This window comes from Clupea harengus, chromosome 24 (assembly GCF_900700415.2).
Source record: "Clupea harengus chromosome 24, Ch_v2.0.2, whole genome shotgun sequence".
Lineage (NCBI taxonomy): Eukaryota > Metazoa > Chordata > Actinopteri > Clupeiformes > Clupeidae > Clupea > Clupea harengus.
The window spans coordinates 13648428-13665068 of NC_045175.1; the positions used below are offsets into that span (position 1 = coordinate 13648428).

The 16641-nt window shown below is 39.0% G+C and overlaps 2 protein-coding genes across 2 annotated transcripts in view; both read right to left on the reverse strand.

Moving 5' to 3' along the window:
• The window catches only part of LOC105894517 (GTPase IMAP family member 8-like), a 79558-nt gene that overhangs the window by 23056 nt on the left and 39861 nt on the right, over nucleotides 1–16641 (reverse strand). The window lies entirely within an intron of this gene.
• Nucleotides 10657–12641, reverse strand: LOC116219267 (caspase recruitment domain-containing protein 8-like). Its single transcript, XM_031562461.1, has 3 exons — nucleotides 12546–12641; nucleotides 12416–12442; nucleotides 10657–11105 (listed from the first exon to the last, which is right to left on the reverse strand). The coding sequence occupies exons 1-3, from the start codon at nucleotides 12634–12636 to the stop codon at nucleotides 10840–10842; spliced, it is 384 nt and encodes a 127-aa protein (XP_031418321.1). The 5' UTR covers nucleotides 12637–12641; the 3' UTR covers nucleotides 10657–10839.

Below are 16641 nucleotides of genomic sequence, written 5' to 3' on the forward strand. Positions count from 1 at the left end.
AGCTAAAGTAATGGCTTAGGGGAGGTGAGTATTCATGCACAAACACACACACGCACACACAAATATAAAACGATCTGACCAAAATATGCTGTACAGTGTTAAACGATTCCTACTCCTTCATTTCACACACTTTCTTTCTCTCTCTCTCACACACACACACACACACACACAAGCACACTCTTGTAAATAGTAGGCCTACACAAACACACACACACATATGCACAGTAGGTCAACACACATACACACATGCACGCACACACAAATATAAAACGATCTGAACGAAATATGCTGTACAGTGTTAAACAATTCCTACTCCTTCATTTCACACACTCTCTTTCTCTCTCTCACACACACACACACACAAACACACTCTTGTAAATAGTAGGCCTACACAAACATACACACACACATATGCACAGTAGGTCTACACACACACACACTCATTTACACAGTTGGCCTACAAACATATTTGCACAGTAGCCCTACATACGTGTATGTGTATATGTGTTTGTATCTTGACATGGTTGCTTAAACTTATTTACTGGGTATTTACTAAGAGTAAACAGTCCTTTCAAATAAACGTAACACAGAATAAAACCCAGTCAAAGCCTCTTTACTTCCGTTTCCTGCCTCTCGCACTCATGTTGGTGGTATAAGCTAAAATTCACCCAATCAGCTTTTGTTTTTCTAATATTTATCCACTCATCACCAATCATTGATCATCTTATTTTATAAACAAACTTCTTACCTTAGGAAGTGTGGGATAAGAGTAAACAATCCTTTCAAATAAATGAAACAAAGTCAACGCCTTGTTAGTTCCTTTTTTCTGCCGACCGGCACACGTGATGGTGACTTCTGCTTCTCTAATATTTATACAATCAGCTTCTGTTGTCAGGTAGAAACACAGACTTGATGTTTTCCTGACCATATACTATTAACTCTAACTGGCACAACAGCTAAAGTAATGGCTTAAGGGGAGGAGAGTATTCATGCACACAAACATATGCGCGCACACATGCACACACAAATATAAAACGATCTGAACAAAATATGCTGTATAGAGTGAAACCATTCCTACTCCTTCATTTCACACACTCTCTTTCTCTCTCTCTCACACACACACATACGCACACACACATTCTTGTAAATAGTAGGCTTACACAAACACACACACACAAATATGCACAGTATACAAATATGCACACATACACACATGTACACACACTAATTTACACAGTTGGCCAACGAACATATTTGCACAGTAGCCCTACATACGTGTATGTGTATATGTGTTTGTATCTTGACATGGTTGCTTAAACTTATTTATTGGGTATTTTCTAAGAGTAAACAGGCCTTTCAAATAAACAAAACAGAGAATAAAACCCAGTCGAAGCCTCTTCACTTCCGTTTCCTGCCCCTCACACTCATGGTGGTGGAGTAGTCTAAAATTCACCCAATCAGCTTTTGTTTTTCTAATATTTATCCAATCATCACCAATCATTGATCATCTAATTGTATAGACAAACTTCTTACCTTAGGAAGAGTGGGATAAGAGTAAACAATCCTTTCAAATAAACGAAACAAAGTCAAAGCCTCGTTAGTTCTGTTTTTCTGCTGACCCGCACTCGTGATGGTGACTTCTGCTTTTCTAATATTTATCCAATCAGCTTCTGTTGTCAGGTAGAGACACAGACTTGACTTTTCCCTGAGCATATACATTTTTTCTCGATTGCTTAAACACAATTTTGACTGCTTTGTTTTGTTTTTCATTTCACTCACACAATTAGCACAACCACACACCCAATGAGCAAAACACCTCAGATCCATTGCAAAATGAAACACTCTTGTAAAAACTATACACTAATTTAACAAAACCATATTTTGTTACCATATGAAACACAAACGTTGCATATGACTGAATTCTGTTTGTACCACTTACACACTGCTGTTATAAACCTAAAACACTTTTAGCAATTCTACTTCTCAGTGATTAGAGTAGTGTAAGTGAAGTACACATAGAAAGTGCAAATATACAATAAATTCAACAAACACTACACAAGACCAATGCTGCAGACTGATGAAAATATAATTGTATCCTCTCCATATACCCAAATCAGTCAACATGTCAACATGGAGAATCACAACAAAACATGTCCCAGTTTTCATGCTACTTCAGTAGTGTGCATAACACTGTAAGCTCAGCAAAAATCAGACAAACATAAAATGATGTTTCCAGTACAGGTTACAATTCCATTAAAAAAAGATCAGAAAAAAACTGAAAATACAGTACAAATAAAGTTGTTTCATTTTACCCTGATGTCTTTTTAGGATGTGTGCCAGTGTTGATTGAGAGACCTGATGGACATTACTGTATTGAAAATGGCATGGTCACCGATAATGTTGGCTTGAATTTCTCTGAGCCTGATAGCATTATTTGCCAAAACCATGTTTATGATCTCTCGATCTTGTTCTTGCGTGAATACGGGCCCCCATCCTCCTTTCAAGTTTATTTGATACATTTGGTCTTCTTCTTCTTTGAGCACGTTTTCCTCCTGCTTCAGGTCTTCCTCTTCCTCTACATCCACCTCGACTTCAGCCTCTGGCATGGCCTCCGCCTCTTCCTCTTCCTCCTTCTCCTCCTCTGTGGATTCCCCCTCTCACCCTCACTCTTCTTCTTCTGACTCCTACCATTTTGGTTGAAGACAGATGAACTCATCTGCTGCATTTCTATAGTGCTTAAACCTGTTTGGTGTGTCTACAATTAAGCAATCATGTGTTTGCGCACTTGATGGCTGTGTTTATTTGACAGGGTCATAGGTGTGGTTATTTGACACAGTGTTTTGGAATTGCAAGGAAGTGACCTCTTGATATACTCCTGTGTCTAAAGCATTCAAGTGTGTTTAGTGTTTTGCAAATCACTTGTGTGTATTGTTTTGCAAAAAGTGTGATGTTGACATGTGTTTATAGTGGTGCAAATCTGAGCCGTTGTTTTGCTCCTTGAGTAAAGGTTTTGATAATTGTGTAATACTTTTGATTTTAGTGTTTATCCAATCGTAAAAAACTGTAACATTTGTAGGATCACCAGGTGATAGCCTAAACATTTTATATTCACTGGCACAGAATATACATACATATAATTGGCATGCTTTAAAAAGTATAGAATTCAAAATGCACTCTCGTCATGTTTCAATGCTGTCAACACGGCTGCAGTCGGGGTTCATGCGCTGCTTAACGGATGCCTGACGGATTGAGGGCGTAGGAGACGTTAATAGTGAGATTGACAGGTCGACAACCATCTACGGAGTTTGGTCCTTCACCTTTTTTTCCAGCGTCGCAATTTGCTTGCACCAAAAGTTGAAAACTCTTCGAGAGGCAACGCATGCGTCAGCCAATCAAATTGCGAAATTTGTAACTTTAGACAGAACCATGCAATGCATTTCACCTCAGCTCAATCTCAGTGTTAGCTTTTTTGGCACTATTTTTTTATACCATCTTTTTTTGCCTCTTCTATTGACTGCATTCTTCCTACCTTTAACAGTTCCATCTCTTATTCTCATGTAATGTACCTGTCAATATGATATCACACCCACCATGTCTGTGTACAATTAGAATGTCTTACCTTCATGAATAAGAATCATTCATTCTGTAGATAGATAACAACTCCCTGCTCATTAACTCAGACATAACTGAAGTAATGCTTATAGGCCCTAAACAACTGAGAAATACATTATTGAGCCACCTACCCGCACTCGATGACATCCAAAATCAGAAAAGTCCTTTCCCTCCCAGATGCAATGAACACTACCCACACACACACAATACAGTGGAATTTAGTCAAGATGAGGCATGCCTGAGTTTTGCTCTGATTAACATGAGCCTGTGACACCTCCCAAAACACTGTTCACAGCTTGGGGAGCAGAACTCTCTCTCTCTCACGCACGCACGCACGCGCACACACACGCACGCACACACACACAACTCAGTGGAATTTAGTCAAGATGAGGCATGCATATGGGATATGAACTACTGATTAAATGTTAGACTGTGATTTTGTCCTCAATTCACCGCAAAGGTCATTTTCTCAACAAAAGTAGTGCCATCTGTTGTCACAGCAACTGACTTTAAATATCTCTTCTCCTCCAAACACCCATCTGGGTTAGTCTCACCCCCACAATTGTATTTATATTATTACTGTCCATTCATCTTTTGATACCTTCTGATCATAGTCATGTTGTATCTCAGTGGACTCATTGTAGAAGAGCAGCCAAACCTCCTCTCTCAACTTACATTTCATGATAAATATACAGTACATGGGATGTTAATGTGAACTACTTATTTAATGTTAGACTGTGATCTGAAATGATCATTTTATACATATTGTATCTTCATCTCTTCATCTCTGAGTAGACAGTGGAGTCATGGTAGAAGAGCAGCCAAGCCTCCTCTCTTACCTGCAGGGGGCGCCTTTACAACAAACTGAAGTACAGCCAGTCAAAGGAAAACCAAACATAGCAAGTTTTTTTTTTATTTCAGAATATTTACCCTGATAAGTAGCAGTTTTAGGAACGGTTTGAGATTTTAAACCATAAAATTAGAGAAGAAATGAGGTTGAAATGTCCATTCAACTTTACTCTAATTCCATAGTACTCACTAATGCATCACACCCCACTGAATGGAACGGTTTCTTCTTACAGGCCAAGGTCTTGAGCAAGGTAGTTGTCCAGTTGTTTAAGCATGATGTCGCTTTGTGTTCCTTTTTGAGCTTGTCAACGAGGGAGGCCACCAGGTCCTGTAGCACACTGGTCTTGTGCAGGACGACTTCTGTAATTTAATTAATTGTCAGATTTGAATGGCACACACGACACACACGTGCATATATGGAGGCCACACAGGACACACACACACACACACACACACACACACACACACCCCCAGAGCCAACAGCGCCCCATGCGGGAATCGAATCCATGACCTTCTTGCTGTGAGGCGGCAGTGCAAGCACCTGAGCCACCGTGCAACATCTGCACTGCTCATCACAGGAGGGACACTGATGGGATTCAAGCCCACATAACAGACTCCTGAGTAGACCTTATGATGTCCTCTCCATGAGATAATTTCCAATCATGGACAGTCGATCAAAAGATCATCACAGCAGGTAGAATTAGAGAAGAATTGAGGTTGGGTTCTCATTGGGATGCCGATTCTCACCAGGACTTCTGTCACTGAGAAGGAGGGCTTCAGGAGCTTCGTGTGGAAGCAGGTCAGCTCACAGGTCTCTGGAGTCGGCCCCACGCAGGACTCTCACAGCCTGGGAGGGGGAGATGGGTTAACCGTTCACCTGAGAGCATTTTGACGTCCATCAGAGGACCAATCGGTGTGTACTAGGGGTTGCACGAGTACAGTACGAGTAATCATTCATAGTAGCATTTCACACAGTATCATTGATAAAATAACCTGCATGGTTTTTAGGCCCTATTTTATTTAGCAACGTGAGCCTGCAATAGTGTTGGTCTCAAGCAAGTTTATTTCTATAGCCTAGCTAGCCAACAAATATGTAGGCTAACTTAATTATTTATCATGCTTCATACTCTAAGACTGTAGTTTAACACTGAATTACACCCTTATTACTTAATGTTCAAGCAGGAATGTGTATTAATATGAAAACTATTAGGCCTAAATAATGTTGCATAACAGTAATAAATATATCCATTCTGTTAATATTTTTAAATTATGTTACCTAATACATTTTTGTGGGGAGACGAGGTGCTTTAATCTTCCAAACACAGACAATAATGGAATGGTCACTGAAACAGTTGGACAACACAGCTGAATTTATATTTCTGTCAGGATGGGTGACGAGAATTGTTAAGTTTAAATTAATTGCGTGTTGGTTTACAGAGAAATCAGAGTAATGGACCGCCAAACATAGCAATTGGTTTGATACAGTTGAGTTTACTGGTTTTAGGATTGGACAAGATTCAGTCGGAGATGCAGAGTTCACAACAGCTCTGTCACCCACGGCTGGAGAAGGCGTTCTGAATTTTACATGTGATCATATTAGTCCAGTCTTCACTGCCTCCAGGTACGCCTCTGTGACTTGCATGTTTCAGTCGTAATTTCTGGCCTGACAATTAAGTTTCTGTGAGTCTCCACTCCCTTCCTACAGATAGCTTCCCTATCTCATCTGTCTCCTGCCCAGGCTGCCCTATGACCTTGGAATTTATGTCACTGGTCATTCTAAACTTGAAAGCATGTGCTTTGAATGTTATCATAGGCCCCTCTGTCTGAAACCTGTTTTCCAACTGCCTTTACTGGTTAAATGGGCATACATTGTTAATAGAAATGAAATGTTAATAAATTCATACCTAAACTGAATTTATCTTACAGAATCCAACCTAACAAAGATATAGACCTGTAATCCACTCTGGTAGGCTCACTTGTGAGTTGGGTAAGGTTTCTACTGCCAAATAGATTTCCATCATTGAGGGATGAACGATCTTGCCAATTGCTATAATTGCTATTAAACAGATGTGCCATTCTTGATCTGTTAATAATTCTAACATGATCGATACAGGCAACAGATGTGACTATGAGCATCATGACAAGAATATTTATTAAGTTCTCAAAGTGAATGCAATGACCTACTCACCTTGACATAGGTTACATATAGAATAGACAAGTATACAAAAATGGAGAGCAAATTATATTCTTTGCTCATGGAATAGTCAAACTATTAAAGTACAAAAACATCATGCATAGTACAAATATGTGCACAGTTCTCAAAGTGACTACAATGAACTCTTTAGTTTGCCATCGGCCATTAAATTCACACGATGGAAACAAAAATAAAGAACAAGTTATTTTCTTTGCTTATGGAACAATCCAAACCATAACATTACAGAAACATCATGTACAGTACAAATATGTGCAGAAATTTCACACAAGTGTTATACATGTTAGGTGAAAATCCACACTCAAGTTACCTTGGACTCCGGAGTTGTAGATAAGTATATTTATTCAATCAACATTTGTCGGGCTCAATCACAGTGCGAAGATGAGAGTGAAGCAATTTCAATAACATCACACAGGGTTTTTATATCTAACTCTGACGCCATGGGACTATATCACATGTAAGCAGAGATAAACACATGTGGCTGAGGCCTCTCTGTGTTTATCCTTGCTTCGCTTTCTGCCACGTATACATGTCAGTCAGCAATGGCAAGAGGGACAGTTTGACATTTCTTATCACCCCTGTACCCATCCACACATGAACAGAAGGTTCCTTTCTTACGCACGTCGTTAATGCACATACACAGACAGAGGCGTCGGCACTTAAGAATCTAAGTTACACACAGGAACACAGAAAAGCCATGTTCCAGTACACAAAGGCATATGATCCGTACAAAGGCATTGATGAATACAAAGGCATTGATGAATACAAAGGCATTGATTAATACATTCACATTCTTTGATTATGAACAGTGTTTCACAATCTTTTCTATCACTACATTATATGACAGTTACAGTGACTTATAGTCTCAGTTGAGCTCTCAGTCTGTTGCGTAATAATGTTAATATTCCTGAAACAGTTCTCTGATGGCCCATGTAGATCACCCCACAACATTGATCTGAGGTCTATGCACAACAATCACAGACATTGGCTCAAACCAATCACTGACATGGGCTCTCAAACCAATCACTGACATTGGCTCAAACCAATCACTGACATGGGACTAAACCAATCACTGACATGGGCTCAAACCAATCACTGACATGGGCTCAAACCAATCACTGACATGGGCTCAAACCAATCACTGACATGGGACTAAACCAATCACTGACATTGGCTATCACCAATCACTGACATTGGCTCAAACCAATCACTGACATAGGCTCAAACCAATCACTGACATGGGCTATCACCAATCACTGACATGGGCTCAAACCAATCACAGACATTGGCTCAAACCAATCACAGACATGGGCACAAACCAATCACTGACATGGGCTCAAACCAATCACTGACATGGGACTAAACCAATCACTGACATGGGACTAAACCAATCACTGACATTGGCTATCACCAATCACTGACATGGGCTCAAACCAATCACTGACATTGGCTCAAACCAATCACTGACATGGGACTAAACCAATAAAACAAAACAAAAGAAGGGCTGCATGTGCTGACTGTTCCCTAAAAATTGATTGAGGTTCAATGTACATAAACATACATATCTACACGCATATTTAGTCATCCAGCTGACACTTTTATCCAAAGTGATTTACAGTAAAGGTAAACATTCTATACATCAGGTATATATCCCCCTGGGTATTGCAACCATATGTCACGGGACTTCAGGACGCAGAGGTGTTCAGGTCAAACAGGGTCTTTATTGTGGATGCAGCCAGGGAGAGGGGAATGGGAAACAAACAAGGAGAACTAACTAACTGATGAACGCTCCGAAGCATCAAAAAGGATTAAACTACTAAACTCACAATGATAGAAAACCAAAATATACAGTTGCAGTGTCTCTGCGTAGGCCTACTCCTGTTTAGCTAATGAAGCCAGCATCAAGAACAAACTCTCAAGCAGATGTACTTTAGTTGTGAGGTCCCTCAAGGTCTTTCACCAGGTACTTATTATGTTTTGAGAGAACCCTGTAGAACTCCTTCTGGGCTTCACCTCCTTTCTTCTCAAGCGTGAGCAGCAGAGCACGGTTCTGCTTGGTTTCTGACTCCTTGCTCTCCACATCCTGTCTCTCCTGAGAGTTAAGAACTCCACATTCTTCAAGATCAGAGAGGATGGGTGCCAGGAGCCCTTAGTTAGTTGTAGTTTGTAGAGCCTGGACTCTTAAACAGAAAAAGGGGTCTGTCACTAAAATACTGGCTAACACTGCTAATAACTGCCATTACAATACTAACTAACACTCAGCGGGCTAGAAGGTCGTAGTTGCTAATGGCCGGGAGGTGGAATCGCGAGAGCAGTGAATGGGTCGCGGATGTGCCCCAGATGTGTATCATGTATACTCGTGCTCCAGATGTGTATCATGTATACCCGTACTTCAGATTTGTATCATGTATACCCGTACTTCAGATTTGTATCATGTATACCCGTACTCCAGATGTGTATCATGTATACCCGTACTTCAGATTTGTATCAAGTGTGTGTGTGTGCGGGGGAGGGGGGTCTGGGACGCCACTGTTGAGCCTTCTGGAGGTGTCGTGGGCCTTATACAATGAGACACTAATGAAGGACGGTGCCAGTTGTCAGTGCCTCCCCCTTACGGCTGAGGCCCAGGAACTTGCACCTGGTATATTATAAACCAACCCATGGTTGGAAATGTGCCTAATTCAGGACAAGAATGTGTGTGCAGTGGGTCAGGGAGCCTAAAAAACTCTTGTATGAAATGTGCTATATAAATAAAGTCTTACTTACTTATTTACTTACCATGGGGACAGTTCCCGGAGCCATCCTAGGGACTGTTTCCAATCACACTTCCCTAATGAAGGTAAGAGCAAAATTGAGCAATTCTGACCTCAAGTTAACAGCGTGTTGTATGTAAGCCACATACAGAATATGTCATGTCAGTTTATTGACTTTAGGTTCAATCCCCCCCAAAAAAGGCAGGTTTTAGTCAGGTGGGCAGTTGAGAGGATCATATCACATGTTGTCAAACTATAGAAGCATGACTTGCCTTGTCTAGTCATCCTCTAGTATTTAAAAAAGCAATTACACTATAAATTCTCTGATTTTCATATGATAACCTGTATCATTTGAATTTGCAGTTCAGCAATTACAACCCGTCTACAAAACGTCTTTTAAAATGAGATTTATTTTCTTTTGGCCTACTACTGGCTTTGATGAGTACCCAAGCTGTGTGTGTGTATGTGAGTGAGTGTGTGCGAGTAACTGTGTGTGTGTGCGTGTGTGTGTGTGTGTGTGTGTGTATGTGTGTATAAACCATATGGCAAAATAAAGTTTTCAATTAACAGTGAATGCTTCTTCGTGATGCTTTTAAATGAGGCAAAGATAATGGAAAACTTAGTTGCTTGTTATCAAGAAACCAGATACACAGACCACTTTGATTGCATTTTTATATTTATTTAAAATCCTATTTTTATGACAATATTGTAAAGAAGAGTGTAGAAGAAAGAAGTAACGAAATGTAACAGAATGTTTCCAACCAGGAACGGCAAACCATTGTAGGCTAATGTATCTGAGAACCTGAGTTCTTGGTGTTGGCATCTGTCAATGGTTTTCCCTCTTATCCATGTGTGGGTTGTGAGAACTCTAACCCTAACTGCTACTTTTAGCTTTCAGAGAGAGCCTTGGACACACATGATCATTATGATGACATTATTATGACTGCTGTCAAAAAATGGGATCTACAGATAAGAAATGCAAAATATTTCTCAAAGTTCTCAACCTTGTTCAACAGAAACAAATGGAAATTGAAATAGAGGATAAAATGAAATAGAATGAAAAAGAAAAATTCAAAAGTTTGTTTTTTACATAGATGCAATGACGTTCATTTTGACATCCATCCCTGATTTCAACATTTTAACATGTACACAAATGACGAGACACAAATCTATAGCCAAATCTGGCAGGGACAAGTCTTCCTTATTAAATGAAAATTTTTGATGAAATGTTTATGCTTAAAAAGGCAGATCGGAGAAAACAACGGCTCGTTTTGGTTTACCTGTTTTCATATTAGAATTTAAGTAAAAATCTAAATGCCCCATGAGTTAAACAATACATCTGTGATTGACACACAATTAACATTTTAAGGCTAAATATTCAAATCTCCTTCTCAAAAGGGCACAGCAAAAGACCTACATTGCAGACTGCTCAAGGTCCTCCACCAGTAGAGGGTCATGAGCTTTCAGAGCCTCATAAAACCTATCCTGGGCCTTGGAGCCTCTCCTGTCCAGAATGCTCATGAGGGTATAGTTCTTTTCCTGTCTGGTTGACCTGCTTTGCACCTCCTCCCTTTCCAGAGCGGTGAGGACTATGTTGCGCTCCAGGTCGATCAGAAGAGGGGCAAGGACACCAAGACGGACCTCTAACTCCCCCTTGTGTTTCTTGAAGAACCCATGACCTGATGTAAAAAAAACATGGTAGTAAGGAAGAAAGAATGATAATTGTGATGGTGAAAGAAATGGGACTCATTTAATAATGCCCTTTCCATATATGATGCATACAGTCTAAAATGACTGGTAGGGCTAGTCTGTAAATGATCATAGACATCGGGATGGAAGACAACATATGCCCTTTTCTGACGCCAAACTGGCCATGGCTATAGTTAAGGGCTGTGAAGACATCATGTCAGAAACACATAGAGAGACAAACATGAGGTTATCCTGAAGAACAATTAAACGATGCAGCATTTTATAGCCACCTTTCCTGTGGTAAAAATGTATCTATTTTTCCTCTTTTCCCTTCACTGCCAAAAACAATCATTGTTTTAAACATGTTATAGACATGATATAGACCCTTTACATGTCTGTCTATGAATTTCCAAGTCTCAACTACAAATATAATAAACATCCCTAGGTTTATGTAATGGTTGTGTGTGTGTGTGTGTGTGTGTGTGTGTGTGTGAGTGTGTTTGTGTGTGTGTGTGTGTATGTGTGTCTGTGTGTGTGTGTGTGTGTGTGTGTGTGTGTGTGTGTGTGTGTGTGTGTGTGTGTGTGTGTGTGTGTGTGTGTGTGTGTGTGTGTGTGTTTGTGTGTGTGTGTGTGTATGTGTGTCTGTGTGTGTGTGTGTGTGTGTGTGTGTGTGTGTGTGTGTGTGTGTGTGTGTGTGTATACTGCACTTAATATGCCACTTGATCCAAATGTCTAAAAGTGGGCCATTACCCACTACAGGGAAAGGTGGAGAGTGACAGAGATAAAAGATTCTTTGGAAAAAAAACTCTCCTGAGAGTTAAGAACTCTACATGCTACAAGATCAGACATGATAGGTGCCAGGAGCCCTAGACGCGTCGACAGCGCTGCTTTGTGTCTGTGGAAGAAGTCCTGACCTGGCGGGGTGTAGGGACTTGAGGGCCTGGATTCTAAAACAGAAACAGTAGGCTTCTGTCATTAAAATATTGGTTAACACATGAAATTACAGCCTGCTATAAAGTACCTGCTAGGCAAGTGGTAATACAAAATAAAGAGTAAATAAAGGGTATGATTGTGGTAGTTAGTGGTTATTACTTGGTAATTTTCAAACATTTTACACATAAGTACTAGTCGAATTCATTGTAATTCTAAACATTATTATAAATTACTTCAAATTACTTACAAGGGACATCGTGGCAACGATATGGACATCTACTTTTGTTAAAGGCTATGTAACAGGATAAGTAAGTGATTTTAAGTAAAACTGTGTGAAAATCCCCTTAGTGTAAAACTCACTGCTTACCTGCTGAAGTCCCTCGCTTCTGGAGATCTGTTAACAGAAAATAACAATATCATCTGAAACTACAATTCAGCTAATTGTTTTCTAAACATTATTTTACTTCCAATATGAAAAGTGTCAAACACCTATTTACCTTTAAGGTTTATCTTAGTCTCCCACACAGACTCATAGCCACCTTCATGCTCATTGCCACCTTCATACAGATATAGATGAATGGGTTCCATGATGGATAAAGTCACCTGAAATGTTGGAGAGCAGCCTTGATAGCTGTCATCAAATTTACCAATCTGCAGCCCATCAAGAAAAGAGAAAAGAAGTTGCCCTCATCACCTTTGACTGATCAACAGCTATATTGAGAACCAATAAAAAAATATGAATCATCATTCTATTTACCTCTGGAATTACTTTGTGCATTACTTTGGGCTTCTCTGAAGGGCAGGTGAGACTGTATTTCTCATCAGAGGTTAGTATGCAGTTTGATGTGGTATCAATATAGATCTCTGCTCTTTGCTTCAACTTCCTCCTCTTTTCACATAGCTGAAATCGGAAGAATATCCCCAATTACAATTAAGATGTATAGCCATTTAAAAAAACTATAATCTAAAATGAGCACATGAATGTTCATTTATTAAACATTTGATCATGATTATGTATTCTAATGTATGCCCCAAAGTCAGAATTCTTAAGGGAATATTTATTATGCTTTATTTTAATTTATAAACAATCCATCAACCAAAGTACACTGCACACATTGTGATTTGATTTGATTGACCTTACAGTGCTTGTATGTAGCCAATAGATCTCCACTTCATCATACAGTGCTTTTATGTGGCCAATAGATCACCATTACATTCAGATTCATTAGTTATTTGTGTCCCACCATATTGCTCAGTTTGTCTGTTCCTACCTCAATGATATCAACATTTCTGGGTAGCAGAAAAATATTCAGTGTAGAATCATCCAGAAAAAGTATCACAAGAGCTTTGATCAGACACTTGATGTTTTCCTCTATGTGTCTTTTCTTGCAAAGTCCAAACCAAGAGAATCCATTGATGTTAAAAAACACATGAGTGTCTGAAGTTGTCAGAGGCTGGAGCATCTCAAACTCTTTGTCACATATGTGAATTATAGTTAGTGGTTGAGTCTTATCACCTGCAGAAACAGAGAAAAAGTCATCTTGCATGTGGCAAAATAGACAAGTTTGCAAATACTAAATGCCTAGCAAGGGGAAAGTAGGTTTGAAACAGCCACTCACTGGAAATAATCTCACAGTGTGGAAATCCCAGCTGGCTGACCGTCCCCTGAAGACCTTTCATCTTGAACAGGGGACCCGCTGCCATTAACCCTTCACACTCCAGCTGTCCGTTGTCCCAGGATGCTGTGTGGTACTGCACCTCAGCCGCCGTGTCCGTTTTGAAGACCAGGCCTGTGTAACGACACTGGAACACACCTGCAGAGCTACAGCTAAACCTGCAATCAAAGCAAATCAGGAATGAGTAAATCATACCGTTTTATGAAAGTTTATAAAATAAGACCTTGTGACACTGGCAAATGCAACAGCCAACCTGTATGTGGTCCTCTCTGAAGTAGTGATCTCTGGTGTGAAGACCTGAGGGAGAGAAAACCAATCATATTGATATTGTATGGCTGACAGGAAAAATATAGTATTAACTATGACATAATAAATATTATAATACAATGATTAAATTCACATACCTCTACATCTCCATTGCATTCCCTGTCTTCAGCACTACACATATCTTCCACTTCCCCTGCAAAACCACAGATGTGTAAACAGGACTTCATGAGGACTTGATTGACTGCAGAGATACATGTGGGATGTTAATCATACCTTTATTTTCTGGAAGCTGTCCACCAAGATGTCCTCTGCAGAAAACAGCAATACTTTCAGATCAAATGAAAGATTAAGTACATTTAATTTTAAATATATTTTTCCAATAACTTTTTTCACATAATTTTACAATGTCTGAAACACAATTAACAACATAATTATTTCCCAACATTATTGTAGAACATTTTCAAAATCTGTATGCAAAATATGTATTTGTAAAAAGTTTATCAAATACCAAAATGGCAGTAAAATGAACTATATTTAGTTTACCTCTCTGATTTCTCTGGAATAGACATGTGTGATAGCACTGCTACTGAGGGGCCAGGGGATTTGTAGTTTTCTGATTCATAACCATCTTCATCTTCAGAAAAATAAACCATTAATGTCTCAACCCATTAACCGCAATTGATGTTTAGTTCTTGGAACTATAACAATTAAAAAAATGGTCAGAACGATGACTGGTCAAATTTAACTTCAGAATCTATTGACAATCCTTTAAAGTGATCACTACAGAAAACATGTTCATGTCGTTTTATGAAGACAAAAACATTGTAAGTTACATCAGTTTGTAGACACTTCTGTGATCAAGCATGTGTGTGTGTGTGTGTGTGTGTGTGTTTTTTGTACAATATTTAGGTACCTCTGAAAAAAATGATTTTGAAAAGAGTATGTTTACAGTTGATTTAAACAAAGAAATAGAATAATTACATTCTTACTGTTCTCAGATTATTTGTGCTGTGTCTGTGCTGAATGTAAGCATTTTTTTATAATGTGTGTGTGTGTGTGTGTGTGTGTGTTGGCGGGGGGGGTACCTATTTAGGTACCTCTGAAAATAGTGATTTTGAAAAGAATATGTAAAAAGAAAAGAAATAGAATAATTACCTTCTTTATTTTCTCAGATTGTTTGCGTTGTGTGTGTGCTGAATGTAAGCATATGTGGTACTTTGGGATCAAAGTTTTTTTAGATAGGTAAAATAGATAAAAATGTCAAGGCATGTCAAACTACCTCTATAGTGGCTGACAGGCCTCAGTCTGATAGTCAGCTGTGAAGAGGCTCTGTATTACTAGCTTTCTATGCAGAGTTTAAAAAAATAAGTCATATCCAAGACTAGTCCATGAAAAGTTTCATCCTACTACAAGACAAACCAACCCAAAGCACTGCTCCAAATTGTGCAAGGATTATTTCAGAAGAAGCAGTCAAGCTTTAATTCAGCAAACTTTGTAATTGCATGAATTGAAGGAGTCTCATGCATGAATTGAAAGCACTTTCAAGCTGTTATTTTAATTATTTCCAGCCTAGGTCATAACTTAAAATAAGAAATAATTACTTCAAAATACTGTATTTTTCTATTCATTTCCCAACTTATTTGATGGATACAAATATGAGTTTTTCTTGAAGATGTGTCATTTTCTGGTGAATATCAAACTTTGACAATAGTATGATTTCAAAACTGCTGTACTAGGTTAAATTAAAGTCATGCTATAATAGCAATGCACCAGTAAAGAAGTAAATGTTGTGTTACACTTCACGTGAAATGATGAAACTGTTTTCTTCAATTTAATGCTAATGGACTAATATTAAAGTAACAGTATGTAGCTATTGTACTTCAGGGTTAGGGTTAGGATTAACAATTTTACCTTAAAATAACAGCTTAAAAAAAATTGGGGCGCTACAATGACGCTTAATATGGAGAATGGCCTCTGTGCGATTGCCATACCAGGGTCTTTTGGCATATTACTGCGCTATGTAATTTTCTGGAAGCCGCCCGGGTACTACTCTCTGTCGGACTAGTAGGTAGCTTATTTGCCGTCTTGCGTTGTCTTGTGTTGCAACTGCTTGATGTTTGACTGTGTAAGGAAAGTTGTTGACTCACTGGTTTGTCATAGTGTCAAAGTAAGCTGTACATACTAATGATATATATATAACACAGAACACACACACACACAGATAATAATTCATCAATGGAAATTAAAGCAAAAAACAAGCTATGCTTGTTGTGATGCCGCGATTCTTAAGCGCGTCCTCACCGCATCCTAATGGCGGACGCACCAGACTTTCCATATACTTTTAACCGTCAACTTAGACATTGACCAGTACCAAGACCGTGCTTATGGAACATCACCAAATATCCATATGAACTGATTCATCTTTGCTGACGTGTGTGAAAGCATAGAGATGCATACCTATCATTGACACTACGCCAAATATTTCACTACACACGCAGTTTACTGTTGTTCATAATCTCCGTTTTATTGCATAATTATTATTCCATCAAGTCACTGTCATTCCGTTGTCTACACATGAATAATAATGATGTAAGACAGCTTATTTACTATGCTTGTTCTCCAAAACGTGCTTGTATGAGTTCTTGCCGCC